We start from the raw sequence: 27552 nt of genomic DNA, 5'->3' as shown, positions 1-27552 counted from the left end.
CCAATTTATACAACAGGTAAGTAATAAGTTAATAACGTTAATGATTATTTTGAATGCAGTAAAATCAAGTATGTAAAATTTACACTACGTACGCTAGGTACATAATGTGTTCAAAAATGTTGTATTTTGTATAGTATACGTTTAAACATAAATTGCTAATGAATTAGCATTTTGTTTTAAGGGAAAAAAGTACAATAAAGTTAGAAAATGATATCGTTTATATAATTTTGAGTACTCAATTGTCAATTATATCAATTTAATGTCAAGTAAACATTCAATGGAATAAATAGAAACAAAAATTTTATCATCAGTTCCAAGCATTAGAAGATTCCTCTTGTCAGCGCTGTGGTGCAGCTTTTGGTTTTGGCATTTTATTTAATAACCCCTGAATTTCTTTCTTTTCATCATATGTTTTCCATAATTCATATAAATTAATGATATACCGAGCAATTTCTTGAATCTTTTCCATGTCAGCATTGAGTTCAGCGAACCATGACTTCACATCCTTTTGTAATATAACACAAGCTATTTGTAAACATCCTACAAAAATTTATAAAAATTTCAATTGTACCTTATTTCAATATATTATTAAAATATATACATATGTTATCTTACCTATTGCTATTTGATATGGTGGATATAGTAAACAAACATCTGTTCTTAAACTGTCATTAATTATGCGCCAAGTAAGCGTTAATAACTGATCATCTGGGCCCACATCTTGGATAAGTGTCAATAGTGGACGATACGGTTGATATACAATTAAACAACAATCTAAGTGTTCCATAAGGTAAAATTCACATTCCAAAATATGATTTGTACGATATGGAAATTCTTGAGAATATGCATAATTGAATTTATTCTTTACTGAAAATATATAAAATGTTTATTGAAAATAGCTCGTTTTGAATTTGATTCAATGTATAGAATCGGTTACATACCTACAGTTTGACAAGTTGTAATTAACCTAGTATTAGAAATAACTCCAAATTCTTCTACTTTGGATGCTAAAAAGACTGACGTAGGTGCTAGTAATAAAGGATCTATACATTTTAAGCTATTGCGAGCATAAAATCTCTTAAAATAAACAGTTGCTGTAGCTATAACTTGTTGCCTGAGTTTCAGTTGTTCGCCCAATACTTGAATCACTAAACAAATGGAAAATAATTATAAAAATGTTTTATTGTAAAGCAACTATATTTAATTGCGTATACTTTATGGTTAAGAGGAACATAATCATTATATTTCATTCAATTTTTATATTAGTCTCAAAAAGATCAACTGTGCAACTTACAATTTGAGAAAAAGATAAATAGTTTCTGATATTCTTCTTCTGTTAAAATAGAAAGATCATGTTGCCGTTCCCGAACAAGGTCTTGTTTATCTAGAAGCCATTGTTGACTAAAACATAAAATATTTGAATAACTTATGAAATAAGATTATAATATCAAGTTTTGTAGAAATATCTTACTGGTGTGAACTTTGCCAAAAATTGCCAGCCATATTATTGTTACATTAATTGTTATAACTTTGTACCGCTGAAAGTTACCCGACTAAATACTTCCAGGTTTATTTAGTACCAAATCGATTCACTAACTTCCATTTACTTCAATCGTGGCATGTTTATATGCTTCAGTGTAAATTTCTGAAATGTCAATATATTTTCATGATCACTGGTAACATTTATATTTTTGGTTTCACGAGCCGCTAATCAAGAGAATGTTTTTGCATTTCAAAAAATGTTTATTGATTTCGGTAAATCTTGAAAGTGAGTGTACTGATCGCATTTCAAAGTTCCCTACGTATGCTATAAGGCGATTTGCTAACTTGTTCAAACTAAATTTACCAATCAAAACTACTGAAAATAACGTATGCAAAAAGATATAGGGAAAAGGTACTTCAGATTTATAACGGAAAATACTTTAAAAAATATATTCTGTAGTTAATGCGCAACATGAATATGTTGTACAACATGAAGAAAATCAATATTTGGATATATTGATAAAATACGATTATCCAAAATGAAGTAGAAACTTACAGCCTCCATTATTAAATGTGCCCGCGCTTTCAAAATTCTAGTATAAAAGAAGACACAAAAATTCCTGAATTCTAGATTCTCAATACACAATGTGCTACTGTTTTTACTCTCATTATATATATATATTTCTTTTTATACATGGGAGGATAAGAATGAAGTACAATGTCCAATGTTTCATTGCAATCTTAATGTCTTTTGATCGTTATACAGAAATGTTCTAAATATATTAAAAATTTATTCTAATTAAATTTTCATTCGAAACTATATATTGTTTTTAAAGTCTGCCTTGAAGATTAATACGTTTTGAGATTATTGGTTCGAAATTTGTAATCCTTGCGTAAAAAGTGTAATAATACCCCCGGTATAGTTTTCATGACACCATTTTATTTTTAGTCTTGCGTATAATTACGGTACAGTATTTTTGACGTTAATTTGCGCTATCATCGATCCACAATTACAACTTAACATCGGCCGAATAAATCTACCGGAAAGTGAATGTTCCACGTTCAGGGACACGTTTAAATAAGGATACGCAAGCCGATAAAAGCAGCAAAGTCAATACTGCTTTATATAAAATAATAAATTACAATGTTCTAATCGCATAGCTAAAACCTTGAGGAATTATAGGTCGGTATTAATAAATTCTCTAAATAAAAGATGATAAAATCCATAATGACCAATAAGCGTAACATTTATAAAACGCGTAACTTCTACCAATTTGCACAAACGATTATTTATACATCTCTCATAGAATTTTAGACGAGTTCAATAAGATCAAATTTGTTCTCTACATTTCAGACAATATTAAACTATAGTGGTTTACATGAAATGTGTACATATATATACATTTATACATATAGTACATTAATTTTTTATAAAAAATTAAAGATTTAAACAAAAGTTATCAGTGAAATTATCGTTGGTTGCAAAATTAAAATAACTTCCATAATAACCATAATTTTTCAAGTTAAATATTCTCTATGGCTTCATACAGATTTTCATAGCATACTTTAATATATATTTACAAGCTCAACCAATTCTTCAATAAAGCTCTATACAATTAAATTCTACAGAAAATTGCATAAAAACTGTTCCAATTGGGAAATATATACATATATATATATGTTCTACGTAATCTTGCAGGAGTAACTGTTACGTGCATTGTCCGCCATAGAGACGTTAGCACGCTTAATTATTAACAAGACTGTATGGGTAGTATCGATGAATGAATCCTGTTGCGCAGACCGGTAGCTTTCATTGTAAAAGAGTCGATAGCTACCGTATAGTCAGTCAGGCTCGCGGGGTGAACGTCGGTGCGCGAGTTTCGCTCGCGATATTTCCCGTGATTCTGCCAGTAGATTCTAACGAGAGAGGTCTTAGAATACGGTTATACTTGTATACGATGATTAGCGTCTCGATATCGGATGATTTTTCGAAGAACATGCCGGAGAAGAAATGTTTTCAAAACGAAAGCGACGGTCGGTAAAATTGAAGGGAGCAGGCGTGGACTGTGCATTCGAGTCGGGCGTGGGGATGAACTCTACGGGGAATGCGAGAGGGAGGAGGACTGGGGCGCTTCCTGTGGTTGGCACTAGCCTAAAAAAGCTCCATAAACAGAATCGCGGCCGAATGTCTTTTCAATGCAACGAAAATGGTGAAGTGTGGGAAAAGGTGGGCATTGAATAAAGGCTTCGACAGCTCGAACCATGACAGAGGCGTCGGAGGAGTAAGTAATATTCTAATGCCTGGCGGTACATCCTGACGATTGTTCCGCTCCGAAACCTGAAATGTCCGTGCCTATGGCTTTAACTCCTCTGCTCTCCTGAATATCACGCTTCGTAACGCAGAACCTGACAGCTCTGTCTGACCTCGTCTTGCCTTTTCTCCTGTCAACATTTTTCGACACCCATCAGTAGTCTACATATTTCGTGCATGTCTCGACAATTTTCTCAACCCCTCGAAATACATACAACTAAACCCACATCTGAGATGTGTCATTCACGTTGGGCGTCTGTAAAAATCTACACACGCAAACGTATGATTTTGGCCGGAGCGTTTGTGTGCTCCTATGCCTGTGTAGGGGTGACTGTTCATTCATTAAATCGATGTCAGCGCGTAACATCTGCTATTTCGTTGTGTGCAACAGCAATTCTTCGACTTCACATACGTACATTATCGGTCTTGCGCGTTTTTAAACTATTTACGCGACGATTTCGATATTTACAGAAAATTCTCAATTCCTTTGCCAAACATGAAATCGTTAAACAAATTACATTTTGTTGGCATAGACATGTTTTGTATAATTGTGCATTGCTTGTCTCGTATTAAAATATATTATTGATTTTCTTCATGATAAAAAAAGTAGTGTATTGGTTTTTGTATTGAACAACAGTATATTCAGTATTACCTTTCGGTTTAATAGCCATTGAAGAGAAGTACTATTTTTTAAACATACGATATTAAAATTCGTATTTGTTAAGTTGCAACATTAACTTTTTGACATTTTACTTTTCAGTGGTAACTATCTGGTGAGGGTTCGTGCCCAGGTAATGACAAGGGATGATAGTTCCGGTGGTTGGGTTCCTTTAAGCGGCGGTGGTTTAGCTAATGTTTCGGTTAGAAGAAGAGCTACTTCTTCAGGTGGGCATCAGTCTAATAATACCAACGGGTCTGGTATTTCTACTTCGACTGTCGTACCGTCTACTACGAACTCTACGCAATCTGTATCAACTACAGCTGTCACTACAACCCAAAGTCATGGATCTTCAAGCAGCTCCCCGCTTGGTGCGACAAAGAAGAGGCACGAGTATCTTATTTATGGGAAACGAATCACTGATCAATCGGTAATAGACATAATTTCTAATGATGTTTAAATATAATTCACTTTAATTGGTTCTTTTAACGCATCATTGTCTTCTCGTAGGTTGTTCTTAGCTGTACAATTAAAAAAGATTTCGAATATAATAAGGTAATGCCGACTTTTCATCACTGGAGGACAGGGGAGAAAAGGTTTGGTTTAACGTTTCAAACAGCTGCTGACGCAAGAGCTTTTGACAAAGGTGTTCGTACAGCTGTTGAAGAATTATTAGAAGGTAGTTTGCAACTTTGGTAGCATCTTTTACTTGACCGAATCGAATCGCGTTAATGTGTAATTGTGTTTTTGCTTAAATTTATATTGTATTAATTTGCTTGTTATTTTACTGCTACTTCGTATGGAATGTACAAATGGTAAGAATATTAGAATGTTTTCGGTGTTTGCTGAATCAAAACGATTAATGAAACCATTGCTTTACATAATAATTTGACAAATTTTGTTTCTGATTTAGGATTGGCTAATTCAACGTTGTGCGGTAATTCATTAGATGCTGGTGATGAGGATGTTTTTATGGTATGTATTAGAAACGATCTTCAAAATACATATTTTGGAAAATATTCTAAAGTTTTATGAACGTTCTGTACAAAATTTTTTTTATTTCATAGACTTTGAACTTGCCTGCGGAACCACCGGAGCCACGTCCGTCGTCAGAAACATCTCGTAGTATAGTTCGGGTGACTAATTGTCATTCCCAGTGTTCAGATTTTCCTGATTCACAGAAACCTATCCATTATATTGATGGATCATCTATAAAAGCACCACCATCGCAACATCCTTTGGCATCGACTGCCGATGCTGAATCGGATAACTATCCTTATGTACAACTCACAACTCTTAATCACGAGTATTTATATCCTATTATCGATGATCATAAAGGAGATCGGTTAGATAGATCTAATACTGGCAGTTCTTTGAAGAAGCCAGATATTATAGTATCTGAACCCACGAAAAATACTATGAATCGTAATATTCGATTACGATGTAAACATTGCCAAGAGCTTTATACGGAACAGCATAACCCGAGAGGATCGTGTGAATATGCACCTGATCCTGTTAAACGCGGAATCGCAAAAATTTCGTGTCTGTCATGTGCTCAGGGCATGTTGTACCACTGTATGAGTGACGCCGAAGGTGATTTCTCCCAGAATCCCTGCAGGTGAGGATTTAATCTACTATATAATTATCTTCTAAAAAATCTATATAAAGTCGGGGTCAAATTTAAGTGGATACCGTTTAAAAACCCTAAATAACTTTTTAAAATTGAGCCAAACGACTTGAGCTCTTTTTTTATATGCTAGAAGGATTAGTTTACTAAGTAATGTGTAAGAAAAATATTTTCGAAATTGCTATTGCTCGGAATTTCGAAGGAAAAAGTAAAGCTCGCGATTTTTTACTTTTTTTTTCTGTGCCTATAACGAAAATTTAAGGTGATATATAATGTACTAAGTGAATATTAAATTGTGCAGTTGTAGCACAGAAGAAGGATGCGGACGCAGGTGGTTTGGTTTGGCATTATTGTCACTGATCGTTCCTTGCTTGTGGATTTATCCTCCGCTGAGAGCTGTTCATTGGTGTGGCAGGTCCTGTGGAATGTGCGGGGGACGTCACCATCCGATGGAATAACTGGAGGAACCCTTTGATATCTCTCCTGTATACTCAGTCGAATCAGCCAACTTTTCTTCATCACGTGGTACTGTAGCCAATGTGTACGAATGTCACGATTTGAGTATGGGTCGTTGTCAGAGGTATCAAAGGGGTAGACAGCTTCCAGTACATGCACTTATCCATCAGCGTCGCGTCTGAACTAATTCGTTAAAAGAAAAAAAAAAAAAAAGAAGGAAAACGACAAAAAAGATATAAGCACAAATTATTGCATTTAGTCGTAATATCATGTATATTCCATACATTTTGTATATTTTATTAGCAAACTGCATGATTTAATCACATCTGTACATTAAACAGTTTGAGAATGGACGTTGTTTAACATATACTCTGAATGATTGGTCCACAAGAATAGTATTTGAACTGACCAACTATTTGTGATACACGGTGCACACTGTGGGAATTCAGTCAAGATGTGAGATATACAAAATCTTTTGTTCCCAATTTGAAAGCTAGTTTTCGCCTTGTGTGAACTCTTTTATAATGAAGAAACTGGTAAAAGAATCGTTTGCAACATGATCACAGACTTCTTGATTTTGTGTAATTTAATTTTGGTAATTAAATTCAAGATATTATTTATTTATTCTTCTTGTACATTTGTTTTAGAAATTTAAAGTGATTACATATTTATCACTATAATATATGTTATTCGAATTCTTTTTTGTTTTTTAAATAGATGTTTTGATGACTTCATATTTAAACCTAGTGCCGACAATATTTGTAATATATGTTTTTGATGTAATCCTTTTAGAAGGAATTGCACGAATTCAATTTACTTGAATTAAGAAGTAGAAACAAAATGTATATTTAATTTTTAAGTTTTAGGTTTTGTGACAGGAAAGAGTAATGGTTTTTAATATACTTCATTAATTAGCATAAACTGGTTGTCAAAAATTCTAGTTGCACTTTCACAAATAAGTATCGAAATTAATGTTAAAAGTTGTATCATGTTATTAAAAGAGATTATATACAGTCATTCAGGAATGACAGTGAGAATGTCTATAGTAAATAATTTTTTTATTGTCAAACGCAACATTGTTTTGAAGGCTCCTTATATTGTGCTCTTTGTATTTTTAAAATATCATTAATATTTATATAGTGATTTATCCGTTAAATGGAATTTCTTATGCTACTATGTTGGCGTAATCTTAAATGCTAAATAATATCAGTATTTACAAGCATGGTACTTTCAGTACTATTAATCTTACTATTTCATCATGCACAATGAAGATAAGTTAAAGAATTGTCATATACATATAATATTTATTAGTTTGAGGCTTATTATTCGTTGGAACATATTTCTAATTTAAAGCTGAATGATAAATTTGAGTTATTTGTAAACCTGTATCTATATTGAAATTAAAACATCTTTTGCTTTTTATTGAATGCAGTGTATGGTTTGCAAATCTAAATCTCTATTTTATAATGTATTATAGTCTTGTAACATATGTATCGGCATTGTTAAAATTTCTAATTTACACCTACTTGTACTCTTAATTATTTTTCTAATTTTAATAGTAATTAGTAGGTAGTTCATTTTATTCTATTCTATGTAATTTATAATTATTGAATGGTAATGCACACCATTTGAATGTTTAGGAAATTAAGATGCTTTTGAAAGAAGGATGCAGTTGGTTTTTAGCAATAATTCTGCTTATTATTGATCTTATCGTACATTCTTTATTACCAGCTTTAAAAACCATAATACATGGTTGTAGAGTCTTGTGCTCTTGAAGGATCTGATTTTTATATCTACATTTTAATTGAAACAATGTTAAATCTGAATTTATTAAAATGCAATATGAATAATTAAATGTACCATTATGAGCATAGATATCTTTTTGCTCGTTGTACGTGGGCATAGTTATTTTTTTGCTCAGTGTAAGTGATCATAAATATTAATGCAGAGAATCTTACTACAATTTTCAATCAAAGTTTTCAAAATGACATGATCAATGATTCAATAATCATGTTATAACTGTTGTAGAAAGTTTTTACATTATTTTTAAGATGCATTTCATAACGACTAGACCTTTGAATCGGATGTAACTTTGAAACATTGGAGTATGTAATTAATTATTGTATCCTCAATTCATTAAATCACCAATTTTTGCAGAAATTTAGTTATTAAAGAAAAAGGAAAGATTTTGAAGTGGAAGACAAGAAATCAATATTATCATTTTGTAAATTTTGTTATGTTTAATGTTTCTAGTCCAATAATAGTAATGTATTTTTAGTTCATTTTAAATTGAAACAATTTCTTCTTTTGTATCAAAATTTTTTACTTGAAACTTATAAAATATATGTATAGATTTTATAAATCTGTACAAGAGATATAATTTCTTCGAAGAACTCTAACATATTTCATGTTTATCGTACTATACATTTGTATTTAATTTGTTTATTTTCTAAATTTTCAATTGTTGAACAAGCATTTCCTAAAGTTCTGTGGCATAATTAAATACTTCAAACTAGCACTCACGATTTTATATCTGTATTTGTAACTTGGTTTCAAGAACTCATTTAATAAGATCTGTAATATTTATATCCCTGAGCTCAGTTTCTTTAACTTGTATGTTCAAGTAATTTTTCTAAGATAATATTACCAGAATTTTGTCTTTAAGAATTTAAAGATATAGATACAATTACATTTGTTAAAATGCAATGGCTTCGTTACGTAAATATTAATATATTCACTGTCATATTCTCGTTTTACAGTATATTGTACTACTCTTTGCATTAAGGTAGTATTAAAAATAAAAGTAATGATATTTTTTACAGTTAATATATTTATCTTCTATTAGGATATATACCTTTAGCTGTAATAAACCAAATAGAATTCATTACAAGTATTTTCATGAATAACTTCAATTATATTTCGAAAAATGCGATATGTTTTCTTCAATTAAAATATATATGCTATGCATTTTTAACAAATATATTTGAAATTTTACTTAGTGAGCTTAGGGGGACATTACATAATAATTTGGCATCCTATGTATGTATGAGACATGTAATTTAATATAAATATATTGTGAATCCGATATGCCAGTGAGGCAGTATTTTTGCAAAAGAATTCTATACAAACTTATGTAACTATAAATATACAGAAATTAAAAAAAAACTTTATTTAAAAATTTGTCAACTATGTAAATATTAACTTGTTTACTGCCATAGCAATTAATAGTTTAATTTCGATAGTAAACAAATTATCTATGTTTATCGATTCAAAGTATTCCACTGAATCTTTTGATATAGACAGTTTCTTTTTGTATGATATTTCATTAAATATTATAATTGTTTAGTTACAAATAAGTACAAAAATTATTTTTTCAATAAGTCCGTTGTGATGACTCATACCAAATGAGAAACAAAATGTAATCATCTTCACAAATGTAGTTTTGTACAACATAGCGTGACTGTATGAATGTACTTCTATTTAAATTCTTTTAATTACAAAGAATGAATGCATAGTGTGATGATTGCTCTGAAATGTTATAATGTGTCTATAATTATAGTGATCAATAATGAACAGAAGATAAATATACATATAGTTTATACATTAACAATTATGACAATGTTGGTGATAATAATTATCGACACAGAGAATAATTATTGACGTAAATAAACATGCAAGTTTACATACGCGTATACGAACTGATGAATGTGAGAACGTATGCACATTTAAAAAATATGTATACTCAAAAGTTAAATGTGAAAATCTGTCACACTGGAGAAATACATAAAGATTCTTGCCAGCAGTGGAAAATATTTGAATATTTCATCATTGGCAGTGCTAACACAAAACAATTTACAATAGAAACTTGTAGGGTATTTTCATTGATAATGTAAATTGATTTTAATTCAGAGATTCATTATATCATAAATGTTTAAATCTTGTATCATTGTAATTAAAGGTATGTATCATAATCCAAATGTATAAGAAATAAATATATTGTACCATGATGAAATGTCATATAAACTAAGTTTGTTGCTCTAAAGGTTTACGAAATATATTAAAGTACTTTCTGAAAAATGCAGTGTTATTCTCCTTCACTAATCATTACAAATATTTTAATATATAATTTTTAATTAAACTTGTTTACAACAATACATATGTATAAAGCTATAACTAACTATATATATATGTATAAATATAAGATATATATATATATATACATTACTTTAATTTGAATGTACAGTATATGCTAATGTGCAGTTGGCGTATGACCATCTACATAAAAATTCCTTGTTGCTTGTGGCAATTCTAATTCTATGCCATCTAAGTCTCTCGTTAATATAATTTGGCAACCTAATCATAGGAAAATATATTTTTAGTATTTCTAGGTAATTTTTTATGAGTAATTAAACATAAATATATTTTCAATTACCTAATCGTGAATTCTCTTTTAAAAATGGTGCCAAATCTAACAGATCTTCTTCTTTTTCTTCAGCCGTTGGTAATTTATCTACATAATCATGATGTACATACACGTGACAAGTAGTACAAGCAAGGGATGCTTCACAAGCTCCTTCCATCTCTATTCCATGTCTATGAGCTAAATACAATACATTGTCCCCTACTTTTCCTTTCACGGGTATCTTCGTCCCTGTCTTATCAATAAATGTTACATTTACACTAAAAAGAAGATAGTAATCAATCACTTAAATGAAGTAAGATCATTTTATGTATATATACAGTATTATATTATATGTTTATAGTAGTTTATAATGTATACTAATTTTACCTACATATCAGCTTCTGTTTTTGGATCTTGCATTTCATATTCACCGTGACATGAATCTGAAAATGTATAAATATATAAGTGTTTCAAAGTGTTCGAGTTTTATATTATTAGGCGTTCAAATTATTTGTTTACATCGTATTTAGCGACATCTAGATACATTGACATTTCATAAAAAGCAACATATTTACATTTCGACGTATGGAATTCAAGAGCTGCTGTAGTTATCAAATGATTCACTGGCAAAAATGACTTTTGTATTACATGTTTCCATGATACAGGCCTTAGAATAAATGTCATTTTTGTTGTTAGTTTGGTTCCAATTTCTGCTCCAATTTGATGAGGATACCGCGCACGTTACACAAATAAAAATATTCCACTAATCATAGAAGACAAAGACTGAAAACTTGTTGAATCGCATCGGTATGTTGTGGCCAAGATACAGCCAGAGAGGAAATGAGAGTGCTCTCAAACTCTGTAAACAGCGCCATTACCTCGTAGTGGCGAAACGTCCAAGCTGGTTGCCGATTAGTGTTCAAGATTTCCCCGCTGGGTGGCGCCACGTACAACTTCCGGCAAAATCTACAAACAGCGCCATTACCTCGTAGTGGCGAAACGCCCAAGCTGGTTGCCGATTAGTGTTCAGGATTTCCCCGCTGGGTGGCGCCATGTACAACTTCCGGCAAAATCTACAAACAGCGCCATTACCTCGTAGTGGCGAAACGCCCAAGCTTGTAGCCGATTAGTTTCGGATTTACACCGCCAGGTGGCACCAATGTCTGTTACTCCGTCGGTAACGTTTGGCTAACAGTTTGAGCGTTTTGCCGCTACGGTCTAGTGGCGCTATTTTCAGATTTTCAGGAGCAGATGATTCCTGCCGCTTATTGCACTACCCCTTATGGGAATATCGGCAAGAATCATTTCTTCTGTTATTTAGGGGTTGGAAATGAACAATTTTATTGTCAGGCTAAAAAGATGATGCAGGTTCTGGTCCAGGCTAAAAAGTTGAAACAGGTGTAAATTCATGTGGCGCGTATATTTAAATAATGAAAATTGCGTTCATGGAATATACTTCTATAGAAATAATGTTTTTATTAATTAGTGAACATAATTAATTATTTTATAAACCTTATTATGAAAGTTTCTTCATATCCTAAGAAAAAAAATATATTTTGTATAAATGACTTGTTTATTAAATAGATATAGGCTTTTAAATGATTCGGATTAAGTAATTAATAGACACTGACATAAAATCTTTATTACAAAAAATAAATTAATTCATTCTACATACAAAAATACATAACTAATATTAATAATACTCTCTACTCGGTGATGATTTAATAATTATACTGCTATTGATGTTTCTTGTTATCAAAGCATGACAATGATGACACTGGTAAAATTAATAATATATAATGTACAGTACATAATATGTAAATGTCATGAGTCTTAATTAAGACATAAATTTTCGAAATATATTCTTTAAATTATAATATGTTGTTTACAAATGTCTTGCGAATAAGAGAATGTTTACTAAGACTTAATTCAAAATTGATATAAAATTTTTTTAAACAAATTAATCGTAGCAGTCTGTATTTTAATAATTACTTGTGAGTATATTACACGCATAGTTAAACTTATAAGATAAATTATGAGATTAGAGAAAATTATGGCTTCTTATTTCATTTACAGAATGTTTATATGTACTAATTTGTACAAAACATTTTATCTGTTCTGTGCTCAAAAGCTCCGATAAAATTAACAAAAAATGTTGTACATTTAACTTTTAAATTTCTGAATACCAAATCAATATAAACTTTTCCAAATTGTAAATTTTAATATATATTAATTTTGTAACTTGATGTTAGACATCAAGCATAAATGTTCAATGTTTTACGCATAAGTTTTCTAGGATAAAGTCACATTTTGTACAACCTTAATACAATTCTCCTTACAAATATTCTCCTTAAGACATATAAATTGTGAACAATTTTCTAATACTCAAAAGCATAGTTTAATATTTTAAATCAAAAGATAATTGTATTTATTGTACTAGAACAATTTCATTTTTCTTAAAGTCCATGAAGACTCTATCTATTTAATAAGGAAAAGATCTATTACAGATCCAGTCTTGCATTATAATATTATGTCGTAACGTTCGGTGAAAACATGTGACTAAGAGTTTCTATCTCACTTATATCGGAGTACTTTTTTATGCATTTAATATAGACAATTTATAAAATTATGCAATAATTAATCATCGTTAAAATGATCTTTTCTCTCTTTCTCTCTTTACAATTTTATTTGTTCTCTAACTAACGTATAGATCTCGATTCTTAACTATTACTCTATCTATTAACCGGGAAATTGTACTTTCGTATTTGCTTTTAAAATTACATTGACGTTCACTGCCGCTATAATGAAATACAGCAAACGAATATTAATAATTCTATGAATATACATATATAAATTTTAACTTATTGGTCCCTAAAATAAAAATCTTCTAATAGTGTTGTACTAATAGTGTTGTTCATCTAATAAAGTGCTTTAAATTAAAAATATCTAGCCTCTTCTAACTACGATTTGCATTTAAACTACCAAAGCTATATTGCATACTAAAAGTATTAATACATAATTCAACATTTACTTTTGTACTTCAGTGTAAGTCGCATTTGTTCTATTCTTTCTGTATACTGACACTCAAGTTCTTTAAGCTTTGTTGCTACTTCTTCTTCTTGAGTACTAACGATTGTTTCAAGTTTTTGTTGTACTTGATTCATGGCTCTTTTGTATCCTTCTTCTATACGTTTACATTCACTTAACAAGAACTTTTCTTTATTATCTGCATGCTCCTGAAAGAATTAGTGTATTAAATTGAAAACGCTAAGATCAATGATAAGCATAGAATATTCTTCTTATTAATTTTGAAGTTACAAGATTACCTTATAATTATTCGCGGTCTTTTTTGCTGATTGATACTTATGTTTTAGTGTATCAATATTACTTTTCATTTCTTTCTCCTTCTCTTTCAGCGTTGTTATTTCTGCCTTCAGATTTTCTTCGCTCTCTTGTAAATGTTTCAACTTCTCGTTCATTTCAGCTTCTTTATCTTTTATCTCCCTAATCTCCTCAGCCCACTTAGTCATTACCTGAGCCATCAGATTTCTCTCTTCCTCCACATCATTCTCTTTTTGCTGTAACTCTTCCTGTAACTGTTCGATTTTCATCTGTCGTGCTAGCAATTCTTTGCAGTAAGTTTCAAGTTTGCCTTTAATCATTTGACTAACAAATTGCTCCTTCGCTTTGAAAGATGAATGAATTTTTACCTTTTCCGTGAGCATCGCTTCTTTCAAAGTTTCCACTTCCTGCGCCTTTTCATTACATCTGGTTTGTAACTCTAACAGAACAGATTTATACCGTTCATCTAGTTCCTTTCTCTTCTCACGATGCTGTTCCTCTATACCCCGAAGTTCTTCCACCACTTTCTGTTCCATCTCTTCGCGGACTTCTTTTATCATAATTTCCTTTATCTTTTGAAAATCTGTACCGTCACTCGAACTGCGCGGGGATAGGTTTAATTCAGCAGATACTTGTTTTTGGTTTCTAACGTATTGTTCAAATTGTTTAGCTTGATTTTTCAGTTTTAGAACAAGTTGATCCCTTTCTTCCTTTAGTTTCTCAAATTCCTTTAGTCTTTCCAGTTCCTCATCTTTTCCCTGCAAATCTTTTTCCAATTGTTTGATTTTTTGCTCCATTGCCGCATCATTCTTTCTTCCAGCTTTTAACATATTGATTTTACCACTTAACTGTGTCACCAGATCTTTGTAATGAGAAAGTTCTTTTTCTAGTTCGCATTTGGAAGTTAAAGATACTTCGCTAGTTTTTTTGAATCGATTTTCAAAGCTTCCAATTATTTTTTTGGTTTCCAATAATTCTGTTTCTAACTGTGAAATTTTTTCCTTGTACATATTTCTTTCATTGAATAAATCTTCGTATTTACTTTTCAATGTTTCGTTCTCCATATGATACCGGGCCACTTTTAATTTTACATCGTCAGAATCCTCCAATTTCGAGCTTCTTTTGATGCTCAAGATTTCAGAATCTAGTTTCGAAATTTTAGCAATTAGATCGTTTCTTTCACTAATCGCATTTTCATATTTCATTTTCCAGGATTCTTGAGAAATTTCTATTTGTGCTATTTTCAATCTAGCACCATCTAATTCGGATTGATATCCAGATATCTTTTTGTGATCATCCACTGCAGCATGCAACTTTTCTTCTAATCGCTTACAATCTTCTTCTAACTATAAAAGACGAAAAATTTGATGTATTCCGTAATTACATATACACAAAGCGGATTCGTTAAAAAATATACCTGATTAATTTTTTCTAAATGTTCCGAACAATGATCTGGCAAGAGTAGACTTATTTCCTGATTTGGATGAGCATTGCGTAATTCGTTTAAGGCTTCTTCTTTAGCTGTACAGATAAAATTATTCACTTAATTTTAATGTAAAATCGTATGCTATTTTTTCAATATAAACATATACATAAACTACGTTTGTAAGGCTAAATTATAAGAAATAGAAGAATTCTCATTTTTCTTTCTCTCTTTTTTTAAACAATTACCTCTTTCAATTTCTTGGTGAATTTTCTTTGTATATTCTTCTTTCTTTTTTCTTTCATAGCTTAAATCTTTCTCTAATTCCATTACCTTACTTTTGTACATGTCACATTCTTGTGTCAATTTTTCGGCTATTTTTACTTGTGTCTGCAAGTCGTGTTCATACTTTTCAATGTCTTTTTCACGCTCTTGCAGGTCAGCATATTTATCTTTCAACATTTTGATTTCAGACTTGTGTTCACTTATCAACTGTTCTTTTGTACTACAGACATCTATATACAATTCCTTAACACGATTCAACTCCTTCTGCGTCTGTTCTAATTGCACGCTACAAATAAATATATTCCATAAGCGTTATAGTATATATTAAAATGAATTATCCCGCTAACAAAATATGATTACAAGTGAATTTACACTTACGATAATTGCACTACTTCGATTTGTGCCTCTTGTCTAACCCTCTCTACAGCCTTAGCATGTATTTCTAAATATTCTTTATTGTACTCATCAATGGCCTCTTTCTCCTGTTTATTTATACTGTCTTGGTGCAGTTTTTTAAGTGTTTCGTGATTAATCGCTAAAGTTTCTTCTAACTTCTGTTCTAATTCAATTTTCTCTTCTCGCAAAGAATCGTACTGTTTTTTTACATCGCTTAAATGATTGGATAATTTCTGTATTTGAGCATTTGCTTTCATAGCTTGATCTGTAAGTACAGATTTCAGTTCTTGCTCCAATTCGCTAACACGCTTAGCGTATCGAGCAGCTTCTTGTCGACATGTATCAGCTACCATTGAAGCTTCGTTAAGTTCCTTTCCTTTTTGCGACAAAGTATTTTCTAATCGAGTTATTTCCTTCCTTTTAACCGCATGTCCAGCCAAACACCTATAAATTAATAAGAAGATGTTAGATTTATAATTATAATTTAAAATTAACTTTTAATTAAATCTGAAAAGATTAATTACCTTTGCAATTCTCCCCTTAACTTATTTGCAATATCGTCACACGGTTTTACTTTTGATTTATTGTGAAGTTCACCTAATTTCAATTGTCTAATAGAATCAGATTCATCCTCTAATGTTGTTGCCAACAACGAATCGTATTGTGCTACGTCACTGTTTGCCATGTCTAGCTTATTCTGTAAATACGTTATTAGTTTATTAGTGATGTACAATTTAATTGTTTTTTTTTTTAGTCAATAACTGAAGTTTTGTACGTTAAAATACCTGTAAATCTTGAACCGTCTTTTGCGTTTCTTCTTTTTCTTGTGTTAGAATCTGAATCTGTGCTTGAAGTTGCATTACTTGTTGAGCATTGTTCGTAGCCATAAGATTGCGGCATTGCATCTGGCTTTCTTCTAATGCTTGTGCTAAACGATTCATAGTATCCCCTTTCTCGACCATAAGCGTCTCGTGTGCTCTTCGAACATCTGTTAATTTATTTTCCAATATAACGTATGAAGATTCCTGTGAATATAAAAAAACAAGCAGGTCAAATACTAATTCATTTTATACTTGTAATCTAATCATAGCTAGAACAACAATAATAATTAAAAATAGAGTATAGAAACAAGTGATCCATCTTGAAATCTATAAATTTTTGCATCAACATGCAATACAGTAGAACTTCGTTTATCCGGATTTCCGGTTTGTCCCGATTGTCAAACATAATCTCTGTCTTTTTTAAAAAATACATAAAACGTCTTTTGTGTTGTTAACAAATTTTCCAAATTTCCGGTCATCCGTATTGGTCCCAGTCCCGTTTGAGCCGGATAAATGAGGTTCCACTGTTCTTTGAAATAATAAAACAAGTAATTTACACAATAATTTCTTAATATTTAACATTTTGTCAAAATGAAGAAACAATTAGAAGATAATTTTTGGATAAAACAATATCAGAAACTTGCCCATATACAGTGAGTGTTGGAATCCACATTGAGCAGCTATGACAAATATTATTGTTATACATATTTCAAATCATAAACACAAAATTGGTCTTCCAATACAATATTATTTTATTTAGAGCGAAGACATATGAATAAGGACAACAAACAATCATGTAAAACAATACCTTTGCGCTTAATTTGTCTGCAAGAACATCTATTTGAGTTTGCATATTTTTCATTTCAACGACATGCTTCTCTTGTGCTTGTTTTAAAAATTTTTCATGCGTTTTGTCATTTGTTTGTAAAGCTTGCACTCTTTCTAATACACCTATTTTTTGTTGCAATTCTATTACAGAATCTCTCGCAACATTTAATTCCTGTGTCATCTAAAATATAAAATGAAATTGATTAGATCAGGATTATCAAATTGAAAAATAATTAATTACAAAGAGATCTTACATTTTGATTACTTTTCTCTAAAACGGCATTCTTTTCTTTGAACAATGCAATTTGATTTTGAAGATCAGCTATTTCAGCTTTTGCATCAACTGTAAAGAAAAATGTATAAATCTTCAAGATTCTTTCAGAAGTACTTGTTTGTTATATCATTTTAAGGTTCCATTTAATCTTACCTAATGCATGTTGCGTTTGATTTCTTGACATACTTGATCTTTCAATTTCTGCCTGCATAAGTGTGATTTTCCTAGTAAATTGATCTTTCTCTTCTATCTTCTGTAACTGTAATTTTTGCAAATCTTCCGTTAATCTTTTAATTTCTCTCATTCGAACTGTATATAAAACTTCTAATTGCTCTTTGCTTTCATATTCTGCTGTTTTGTAAACAACATTGTCATCCTGTGGCCTACCATTCGGACTTGTTTTGTAACAATGATTTACATGGTCAGAAGTAACATTATCTCCACCACCAAACTCATGAATTTGTTTACATTGTACATTATTTTCATAAACATTAATATATCCATTATTCGAATAACTTTTTGTTTGAGCATCATAATGATTAGCTGGTGTTTGATAATTATAAGGATAATTTTCATTGAATGTGTAGTTCTCTTCGAATTGAGATCTTAAATCTCTGGGAAATCCAGAATTCTGTGGTCTTGCTAATTCGTAAGGTGTTTCGGCAGTCATATTATTTGTATCGTCGTTTCTATTACTTTTGGAATATGGCGTATCTGTCTGATCATACATATTAAAGTCCCTCTGTAAATGAGAAATCGAAGGGCCAATTTCTAATTCTGATCTATGATTTGTCATAGTATTTTCATAGTTATTTGAATTTCCAACACGATCGTATAATCCAAATTCGTTTTGCAACTGAGAAACCGTTTGGCCCTTAGGTGATATGATTCCTTGAACACAGGAATTTAGTTCTTTGTTAGAAGTCTCTACTTCTCTAGTACTGTCTTGATAACGACTGCTATTGACAGAGCTAATGTCATCGTCGTCATCCAAATCATCGAATGCATTAGTTAGAAGATCCTTAATCTAAAACATTAATATATGTGTTATAAGTGTAGACATTATACCTATCCTCTACAATTGAAATCTATTGAAGAAGATAAACGATTGTACATATTATATTATGTTGAAATTTTACAGAAATAAACATAAAATAGTACGTACCTCCTTGTTACGTCGTTCAATATCTTCTTGCTCTTCATCCTCCTCTAATCCTTGAGTACTTGTATTTAATTGAATACTTTCTGAGCCTTGAAACAAGCTCAGACCTGGTCCCTCCATCCCTACCGTCTGGCATGCAAGAACTTATCATGAAAACGAAACATTTAAGTCCAACATATTTTTGTTTATAACATCATAACCTAAATGCAACAAGTGGGTCACAGAAAATCAGTTTGAACTACAGTCTTCACTTCCACAATCGTTTACAAAGTCTTAAGAAGCTCATTGTTTATTAATCTCCATAAGTCCACTGTAAACAATCCCGAGATTACTAAACTTTTCGAACGATTATGCACTATACAATTTCCTTGTAAACAATCTTTGAAAAGTCAAACTGCACTACAGGAAGTCTATACTGCGGAAATAAGCTTTCCGAGTGTACCGACTCTCCTATTGGTTCGTTCGTCGAGTATTACTAGCGGATGCATTTAGTAGCGTATTTTCTTGAAAAACGATTATTTACACATAAAAAATTGGCTCACGGCGTTACGCTGACAATTACGATTGTTCCCGCGATACAAGGGGTGACGTTACTTTCAATATGAAAGCAGTAATACAACGAGTGAGAAAAGCTAGTGTATCAGGTAACGATTAGGTTATGTATGTTTTATTGTATCAACTGTAAATTATCATCCATTAAAAAATAAATAAAGATCAGAAGAAAATGTAATGTTACTACCTTTATAAAATAAGAGAGTATTTTACAGTATGTACTATTTTCTATAAATTACCATGACATTACCGTGCTCTCGCCTTTCTAATATCTAAAATATTTTAAAGTACTACAGTAAAGAAAATTTATTGTGAAATAATTTTGATCATTTCAATTTTTTAGTCTTATTTATGAAGCGTGAGCAGAATCGAATTATATTTGATTGGAAACATCTGTTTACGTTTGCACATTAAGAAATATGATTTTATACTGCAATAATTACACACTTTATACAGCATAATTTTTCAGTTAATGGAGAAATAGTTAATAGCATTGGAAATGGTCTCTGCGTCTTAATTGGCATAAAAAGAGATGATACATTGGAGGACATAAAATATATGTAATATATGGATATTACTTTGTATTAATAAAATGATTTAAAATATAGTTGCGTCTCACGAAATAAAAAAAAAATTGTTATTTGTCATAGAGTAAGAAAGATACTGAATACTAAAATCTTTGATGACAATAATTGTAAAAAATGGGGTGCCAGTGTTATGGATAAACAATACGAAATATTGTGTATCAGTCAGTTCACGTTATACCATAATCTAAAGGGAAACAGATTAGATTTCCACAGGGCTATGCCTGCAAAAGAGTCAGAACCATTTTACAATAATTTTCTTGCCGAGCTTGGTAAAAATTATAAACCAGAGTTAGTCAAAGGTAATAATCAACAAATAGAAACAAATAATTCTATATGACAATACTGCACCATTATGTTGTATCATTATATTGCAGTGTAATTGACAAGTGTTATTATCTATTTTTTTTTTCTAAAAATAACATGTTTGTTCATTTAACTACTTTCTACAGATGGTAAATTTGGAGCAATGATGGAAGTTAATATACAAAACAGTGGACCTGTCACTATAGAAATAGAATCCCCAATAAAGTCTAATGAATCGAATCAGTTAAACGATGCCTAATGATTTTTAATGACATTTCAAACACAAGAAAACTAACAAAATGTGTAATTGAGTATTATGTTATGAATTATTAACACTCTGTCTTTTATAATATTTAACACTTTTTGAAATAAATATATTTATAATAGTATTCCACGAAATATTTTATTGCACGACATAATCTTATGAAGTTATTTCTTATATTATTTATTTCTTGGTTTGTTCTATGATTTTAAGATAGAAAAATGTGTTTATTTGTAGAAGACTGTTGTATTGTTAGAATAAACCAATAAATTCAGAAAATCCTGTTTAACAATGTTGATGTAAATGAAAAATATAACATGTCTTGAGTAAAGTAATACATATAAGATATACATATTTCTACAGTTATATAAAAGAATGATTAAATTCATATTTAAGAGAAAATGGAAAACAATACTAAAATCGCATTTTATACAATAAAATGTAATTTATAAAATTGTTATTTAGTTATATAGTTAAAGCCGTTTTTTTATGAAATTATTATTAAAAAAAAATATTAATCATTTTCGTTAAGTGATTTATTTCAAATTTTATGTTAAATTTAAATTGTTTGTTAGAAAACGTGCCAAAACGAATTTTAAATGTATTATGTTTCAAACAATAAAATTGTTGTTTTCTTAGGACATTTTTAATTTATAATTTATTGGACTACAATGGAAAACACTAACAAACAGAAAGAAAGTGGAGAAACACATGTAAAAAGTGTGGAAGGTATGTTGTGTGTAAAAGTATAATGATAGTAAATGTTTTTTAACTGTCAATAAATAATAATTCTTTTAATTTTTCTGAAAATATAAATATATCAGATGTCTTTACGGAAGAAGAAAATACTGAAAGTGCGGAACCACGGAAATCCAAAGCTGCGCAAACAACAGATAACGAGACATCTAATTTACAAGTAATAACATGACGCATTATATCATTTCACTTAACTTGTAATATGGTTTAATATTAAAAAAATTTTCCAGTCACAAGAAATTCAAACAGATATTATAGAAACAGAAACAGTAGAACAATTAAAGAATCAATTAGATACTTTGATGAATTCCTTAGCTACACTTTCAGCAGAGAAATCTAAAATGGAAGCAAACTTTCAAATGGATAAAAAACAATTGAGAAGTGAGAAAGATGAAGTAAGTTTACACAGTGTGTTTTTATTATCAATTAAATATATATTCAACAAAATGATATGATATTTATTCAACAAAATGACTTTGCAGTGTGAGAAAATAATCAAAGATCTGAAAGAGAAACTAAAGAAAGCACAAACTACAAATTATTCGGAAATTGAACATGTAAAATGTAAATTAATTATGGAACGCCATGAAAGGGACAAAGAACAAGCCGATCACGCTAAAATGTTAAAGTATGTGATACATATATAAAAAAAGTAAATATACAAGAGATACAACTTTAAAAAAATATTGGTTTATCCTTTAAAGAAGATCTTTCCATTAATATAACTTCTTTTCTTCTTTAGGGAACTTCAAAAATTATTGTACGAGGAACGCCGAAATAAAGAGCATTTGGAAGCACAATTAAAAAGTCAGTTTGCGAATAAAACACAATGTAAAATATTAGAGGCAGAATTGGAAATAATGAGAAATAAGCTTAAACAAGCCGAAGAAGCAGCTAAAGAAACGCCCCCAATTTTATTGTCACTTCAGTCTGAGATGGCCCTTATGAAGAAACAACATTTAAATGCAATACACGAAGTAATTTATAAAAATTTTGAGTTATATACATGTTTTTGTCTGGAAATGAAATAAAATTATTAGTGTATTGTTTAGGAGCAAAAACGAGCTGCTGCTGCAGAACAGCGATCCCGAGTACTAGCAATGACTCATGAAACTAGAGTAACAGGCTTAGAAGCAAGATTGGCTGAACTTTCTGAGATCGTTGGAGGATACGACCGACTCAGACTGCAAGATCAACAAGCTATTCAAAAGTTAAAAGACCAATTAATCAGTCTACAAGATTGTGAACGTGGTGATTGCCTTACTATAAACAATGAACCTGAAGACATTATATATAAAATAAAAAGCTTGTATACCAAATTACTAGATTTGGATAACAAAAAGAGTGAATCGGCACATGTCAAGTGTGAGTCGATCTTAGAATTAAAATCTAAACATATAAATTATTAAATTAAAAGATCTAATGTGTATTTTATTTCTAGCATTACTAAATAGTTTAGGTTTGTATGACAAACAACAGATTCTTGATTATAAAGACAAATATGAAATTCTGCTACAAGAATTTGAAGATTATAAACAGGATGTATCTAAATACAATACTTGTAATATGTCTCACAATATTCAAAGCCAAAACATGACGACACACGATAAAAATAATAGAACACAGCTACACATTTTGAAAGCACATAACAGTAATTTAGAAGAAAGAGTACGTATATTAAATAACGAGCTTATGAATAAAGAAACCGAATTACAACTGAAATTAGATCAACAACAAAAGGTAAAGTTTCTTCTTGTCTCTGACATATGCTCTACATTATTGCTACTATTGGTGTAAAATAACATTAAAATGTTCAATTGTACAAAATTGTTATTGTAGTTTATTCAGGAGGAACGAGCAAGACTGGAACACATGTTTCTACAAAAAGACAACGAATTTCGTAACAAAATATCTACACTGGAACAACAGTTACTACGTCAACGAGAACGTTCAATGGCACTAATTGAGGAAAAGGATAAAGAGATTTTAACTTTGAAAACATCGTTTCATGCATTGCTCCCAAAAAAAGAAAAATCTTTTGCAGAAAGTAAAGCAGACACGCCAAAATATGAACTTCAAGGAGAAACTGCATCTGATTTAGTGACAGGATTATTAACAAACGACAGTCCTCCAATATTGCATTATAGTCAAGAATTAGCAAGGAAAGAAGTTCAAGTATCGGCTTCTAGGAAAAAGATTCTAGAATTTGAAGCTAATCTGCGGGAGAGGCAAAGGGAAATGATTTACATGAAAGAAAAACAAAAGGAGGAGATCAAAGTTTTACAAGCCCAGATTGCAAGGTAAATATTAAATTGATGTAAATATTCAGAAATTAATAACTTTCGTTAGGATGTTTCGAAAGTTACAGCAAATATTTATTCACTGTTTCAGACTCGAGGCTTGCAAATCCAGAGAAGGCGCGAACCTTGAATATTTGAAGAATGTTTTTATAAATTATCTAACCACCAATGATATTTCCAGCAAACGGCATATGCTAAATGCTATTTCTACAGTATTGCGCTTTACTACCGAAGAATTAAGTAAAGTGAAACCCTCATAAAATCGATTGTATTCTTGATACTCTTTTAAATATTATGCAGGCATCATTTATAATCAATAACATTGCGCGAATTGAATCTTTTCTATAATTTTCAACAAAGTGTAATCTTTTAGCGGTTATATTTAATTTATAAATATACTGTTAATTAGTTTCAAGAAAATAGTGCAATTGTAAAATATATAATATTTTCCGTATTATGCATATAAGTTTATTAAATACTAATCTAAACATTTGAATTAACCTTCAAAGTTAATAATTTCCATTAATGTATGTAAATATATACTACGTCTTCTATTTTTATCAACCGTGGAAATAATGTCTGTAACAGCAGTTGAATATAAATTTTGTGGCCAATTTGTGATATCCATAATTTTTAATAATTTTATATATATAGATAGATAGATAGAAAGCATTTATAGAAATAGCATTTATAATTGGTAAATGTGGAAGAACATAAGAAAGAAGATGACTTCTGTAATACACAGATATACACATATTTCGCTATATTCGTTCTCTCTCTTTCGTATACAAAAGAACGCGGATAAAGCAAGCTATATTTATATGTATAATTTTCGATATACATTATAATATATTCATTTCAATATTGAACACACAGCAGCGCTCACAATTATTTAAATGACACAGATTTTACGTTTTACCCTGCTTTCCAAAAATTAAGTTTAAATGTTTCATGTCGTCTGGCCGTGATAACGTCTGTAACAAACACGAACATCGATTGTACACATTTATCAAGTTTGTAATAAATATGTGTACATTCTGTAGTGTATATCTGTTTGTTTGCACGAATACTATACCCCCGAAGTAATTAACCGAACTACTTACAGATATAAATTCCACATCTGAAATAACATTATATTCTCAGCACCGTGATAATAAAAATATATAAATAATACGACTAAATAATCAGCGGTTTGCTTCAGTTTTACAATATACCTCGTTAAACACCACTTTCGACATTGTTTGAAAAAGTAGACGCCCCCTGCATTATGCTTACAATCTGGAAGATTATAACAATTGTTAATCGTTGCCTGTTCTTCCATATTATACTATTACGAATACACCCTCGAACTGTGTGTGCTATTACATCAGCTCGATGGTTGTTTTCAGAATTATTCAGAACGTCGGCGATTGTCAACACAGATTACAACATTTTATTCGATAACTTTTGTTCATATTATTTTATAATTAGACATCAGTATATAATATATATATGCCATTCTTTAATTATACTTCATGAAGAATATGTCTTACGAATAATATTTTATATTTATCTGCTTTCTGGAAATTCGTAACTGTTAATCTCCTAAGATTTTTCTTACTCTTTTTCTTGTGCATCCTTACATACAGTAGCGATTAATGTTAATAATATATTAATGTACAGAGGCCCTTAAGTAACATTTTCCCCGAGAACAATGCATTTCCGTGTATGTTGGAGTAACATGTCTTTGTGCACTACGCTGAAGATGTCAGCGTTTTCGATATACATTAAATTCACCTTGAAAGGGAGAACGAGTATTATCAGAGCTGTGCGAATAACCGATATTGCCGAAGTGAACGGTTCTTGCCAGGTAAGACTTAAGACTCTAAGTACACCAATCACTTTTTATTCTTTTTTGCGTGTAGCATGTTTACCAATAATTCATGTACCTAATTTTTTCATTTCGAAAATTACTTAACTAAAAAGAGCTAATCTTAATCCGACATTAGAATAAGTAAACCTGCGTCACGACGATTTTATAAATTCGAATTTGAGATGGGCTTTCCCATTGTTAGTGTATCTAGAAAATATTAGTAGTCGTAAAGTACGTTTGTTTTAATTTGCAATGAAAATATTACAGTCACCAACAGTCATCACATTACAGTTTATCGAAAGGCATAATATTGCGTCATCGACTGTGAATCTGTTAATTATGATTACTTACTTGTTAGACCGCATCCTTATTCGCTACCCTTCTCACGCACGCTTAAAGTGACGTTTTTTCAACTGATTAATTGATACAACAGACAGGATATGGGAAGAAAATTTTAGTAGAAAGTTGCACAAACCAACGGTGGGGTTTCATTTTTTTATTTTTCCTTCAAACTTACCTGGTCCATTCCAGCGAAATTGTAACTAACTTTTACGCGCAAGGCTTCAACGATTCTCGAATCACAAAATAGAACCCGAACAAATTCCATTCCAATCGGAGTAATTGTGCAACAGTTGCGCACACATTTGTATCTCTTCAATTAAAACATTGAAAACTCGTATGACGTTTGCATTCGAAGAGCGAATGAATCTTACATGACAAGAGATCGTTAGGATCTCGATGATCGCATCGGATACCATTCGACCAGAAGTTTTCGGTTATTCTAACATTTCTGTTCCGTTGATGCATCCCCTTCGTATCGAGAAGAATTCTTGTCAATTGTGACGGACTATACTTCTCGACTGATCAGCAAATGTTTTCTTCTTTCTTTTTATTATAATCTTAATACAAACGCTAACACAATACTTTATTTATAACAATAATATAATACCTATTATAATATTTATAATTCTATAAATATTATACCATTGGTATACATTATCTTACAACTTGTATTAAAATTATAATAAATCTGAATTTGACACTGAGTTCATCACAATGAAACGGCGTCTCGTGTTGTATAGTCCTAGCCGATGGATAATTCAGTGTTGTGTGTCTTACCGCTAATATATATATATTTTTTCATTTTTCTCTCGCGTACGCGTATACGAAGCCCCTAAAAAGCGAATGATTGACTTGTTTGTCAATCGTCGATCATCGTCGGACCGAGTACAAAGAAAATGAACGATCGTTGAGACACGACGCTTTTTTTTTACTGGACTACGATGGCGTTCAGGAGAGAGAACGTCGATGTATATTTCTTCATTCTCTTTCAAAGACGAATACAACAAACCGCCATGGACTTTCGTTATAAATATTACACATATAATTAACCCCTTGCGATATTCTATTCGGCTCTCCCTCGAAATAATACGGCGAAACGTTATAAAATTATTTACTATAGAGAATGTACAG

General features: G+C 30.8%; 6 protein-coding genes across 11 annotated transcripts; 3 read left to right on the top strand and 3 right to left on the bottom strand.

Annotated features, from left to right (window-relative positions):
* Positions 1-200: 200 nt before the first annotated feature.
* On the bottom strand, positions 201-1771 carry Cycc (cyclin C). The gene is made up of 5 exons (XM_076794434.1): positions 1472-1771; positions 1295-1401; positions 942-1148; positions 616-867; positions 201-540 (listed from the first exon to the last, which is right to left on the bottom strand). The coding sequence occupies exons 1-5, from the start codon at positions 1501-1503 to the stop codon at positions 338-340; spliced, it is 801 nt and encodes a 266-aa protein (XP_076650549.1). The 5' UTR covers positions 1504-1771; the 3' UTR covers positions 201-337.
* A 1464-nt stretch (positions 1772-3235) lies between these two features.
* Spred (Sprouty-related protein with EVH-1 domain) lies at positions 3236-10445 on the top strand. 3 transcript variants are annotated; one of them, XM_076795623.1, is made up of 7 exons: positions 3236-3764; positions 4554-4678; positions 4775-4881; positions 4962-5130; positions 5365-5426; positions 5519-6069; positions 6380-10445. In XM_076795623.1, exons 1-7 carry the CDS (start codon positions 3745-3747, stop codon positions 6534-6536), a joined length of 1191 nt encoding a protein of 396 aa, XP_076651738.1. In that variant the 5' UTR covers positions 3236-3744; the 3' UTR covers positions 6537-10445. The 3 variants fall into 3 exon arrangements, with proteins under 3 accessions (XP_076651738.1, XP_076651737.1, XP_076651736.1); XM_076795622.1 differs by having other exon boundaries at positions 3238-3764; positions 4554-4881; positions 5401-5426; XM_076795621.1 differs by having other exon boundaries at positions 3238-3764; positions 4554-4881.
* Positions 10446-10600: 155 nt separating this feature from the next.
* On the bottom strand, positions 10601-11753 carry Fdx1 (Adrenodoxin-like protein 1, mitochondrial Ferredoxin 1). Its single transcript, XM_076795624.1, has 4 exons — positions 11512-11753; positions 11328-11379; positions 10967-11214; positions 10601-10887 (listed from the first exon to the last, which is right to left on the bottom strand). Exons 1-4 carry the CDS (start codon positions 11618-11620, stop codon positions 10784-10786), a joined length of 513 nt encoding a protein of 170 aa, XP_076651739.1. The 5' UTR covers positions 11621-11753; the 3' UTR covers positions 10601-10783.
* An 806-nt stretch (positions 11754-12559) lies between these two features.
* Positions 12560-19859, bottom strand: LOC143357887 (uncharacterized). 4 transcript variants are annotated; one of them, XM_076794562.1, is made up of 13 exons: positions 19471-19858; positions 18459-19332; positions 18286-18374; positions 18012-18212; positions 17848-17883; positions 17168-17407; positions 16907-17079; positions 16365-16826; positions 15950-16272; positions 15696-15799; positions 14647-15624; positions 14263-14532; positions 12560-14172 (listed from the first exon to the last, which is right to left on the bottom strand). In XM_076794562.1, exons 1-13 carry the CDS (start codon positions 19585-19587, stop codon positions 13957-13959), a joined length of 4083 nt encoding a protein of 1360 aa, XP_076650677.1. In that variant the 5' UTR covers positions 19588-19858; the 3' UTR covers positions 12560-13956. The 4 variants fall into 4 exon arrangements, with proteins under 4 accessions (XP_076650677.1, XP_076650675.1, XP_076650674.1 ...); XM_076794560.1 differs by having other exon boundaries at positions 12560-14169; positions 14263-15624; positions 19471-19859; XM_076794559.1 differs by having other exon boundaries at positions 14263-15624; positions 19471-19857.
* Positions 19860-19911: 52 nt separating this feature from the next.
* Positions 19912-21298, top strand: Dtd (D-aminoacyl-tRNA deacylase). The gene is made up of 4 exons (XM_076794571.1): positions 19912-20111; positions 20489-20579; positions 20670-20905; positions 21056-21298. Exons 1-4 carry the CDS (start codon positions 20069-20071, stop codon positions 21166-21168), a joined length of 483 nt encoding a protein of 160 aa, XP_076650686.1. The 5' UTR covers positions 19912-20068; the 3' UTR covers positions 21169-21298.
* Gcc88 (GRIP and coiled-coil domain containing 88 kDa) lies at positions 21082-24841 on the top strand. The gene is made up of 10 exons (XM_076794564.1): positions 21082-21212; positions 21811-21900; positions 21996-22087; positions 22158-22322; positions 22410-22555; positions 22670-22904; positions 22980-23292; positions 23369-23667; positions 23767-24227; positions 24319-24841. The coding sequence occupies exons 2-10, from the start codon at positions 21843-21845 to the stop codon at positions 24485-24487; spliced, it is 1938 nt and encodes a 645-aa protein (XP_076650679.1). The 5' UTR covers positions 21082-21212; positions 21811-21842; the 3' UTR covers positions 24488-24841.
* Positions 24842-27552: the final 2711 nt, after the last annotated feature.

Source organism: Halictus rubicundus, chromosome 10, assembly GCF_050948215.1.
Source record: "Halictus rubicundus isolate RS-2024b chromosome 10, iyHalRubi1_principal, whole genome shotgun sequence".
NCBI lineage: Eukaryota > Metazoa > Arthropoda > Insecta > Hymenoptera > Halictidae > Halictus > Halictus rubicundus.
Note: the sequence above shows the minus strand (reverse complement) of the source record. Positions and strands in the feature narration are given on the sequence as shown.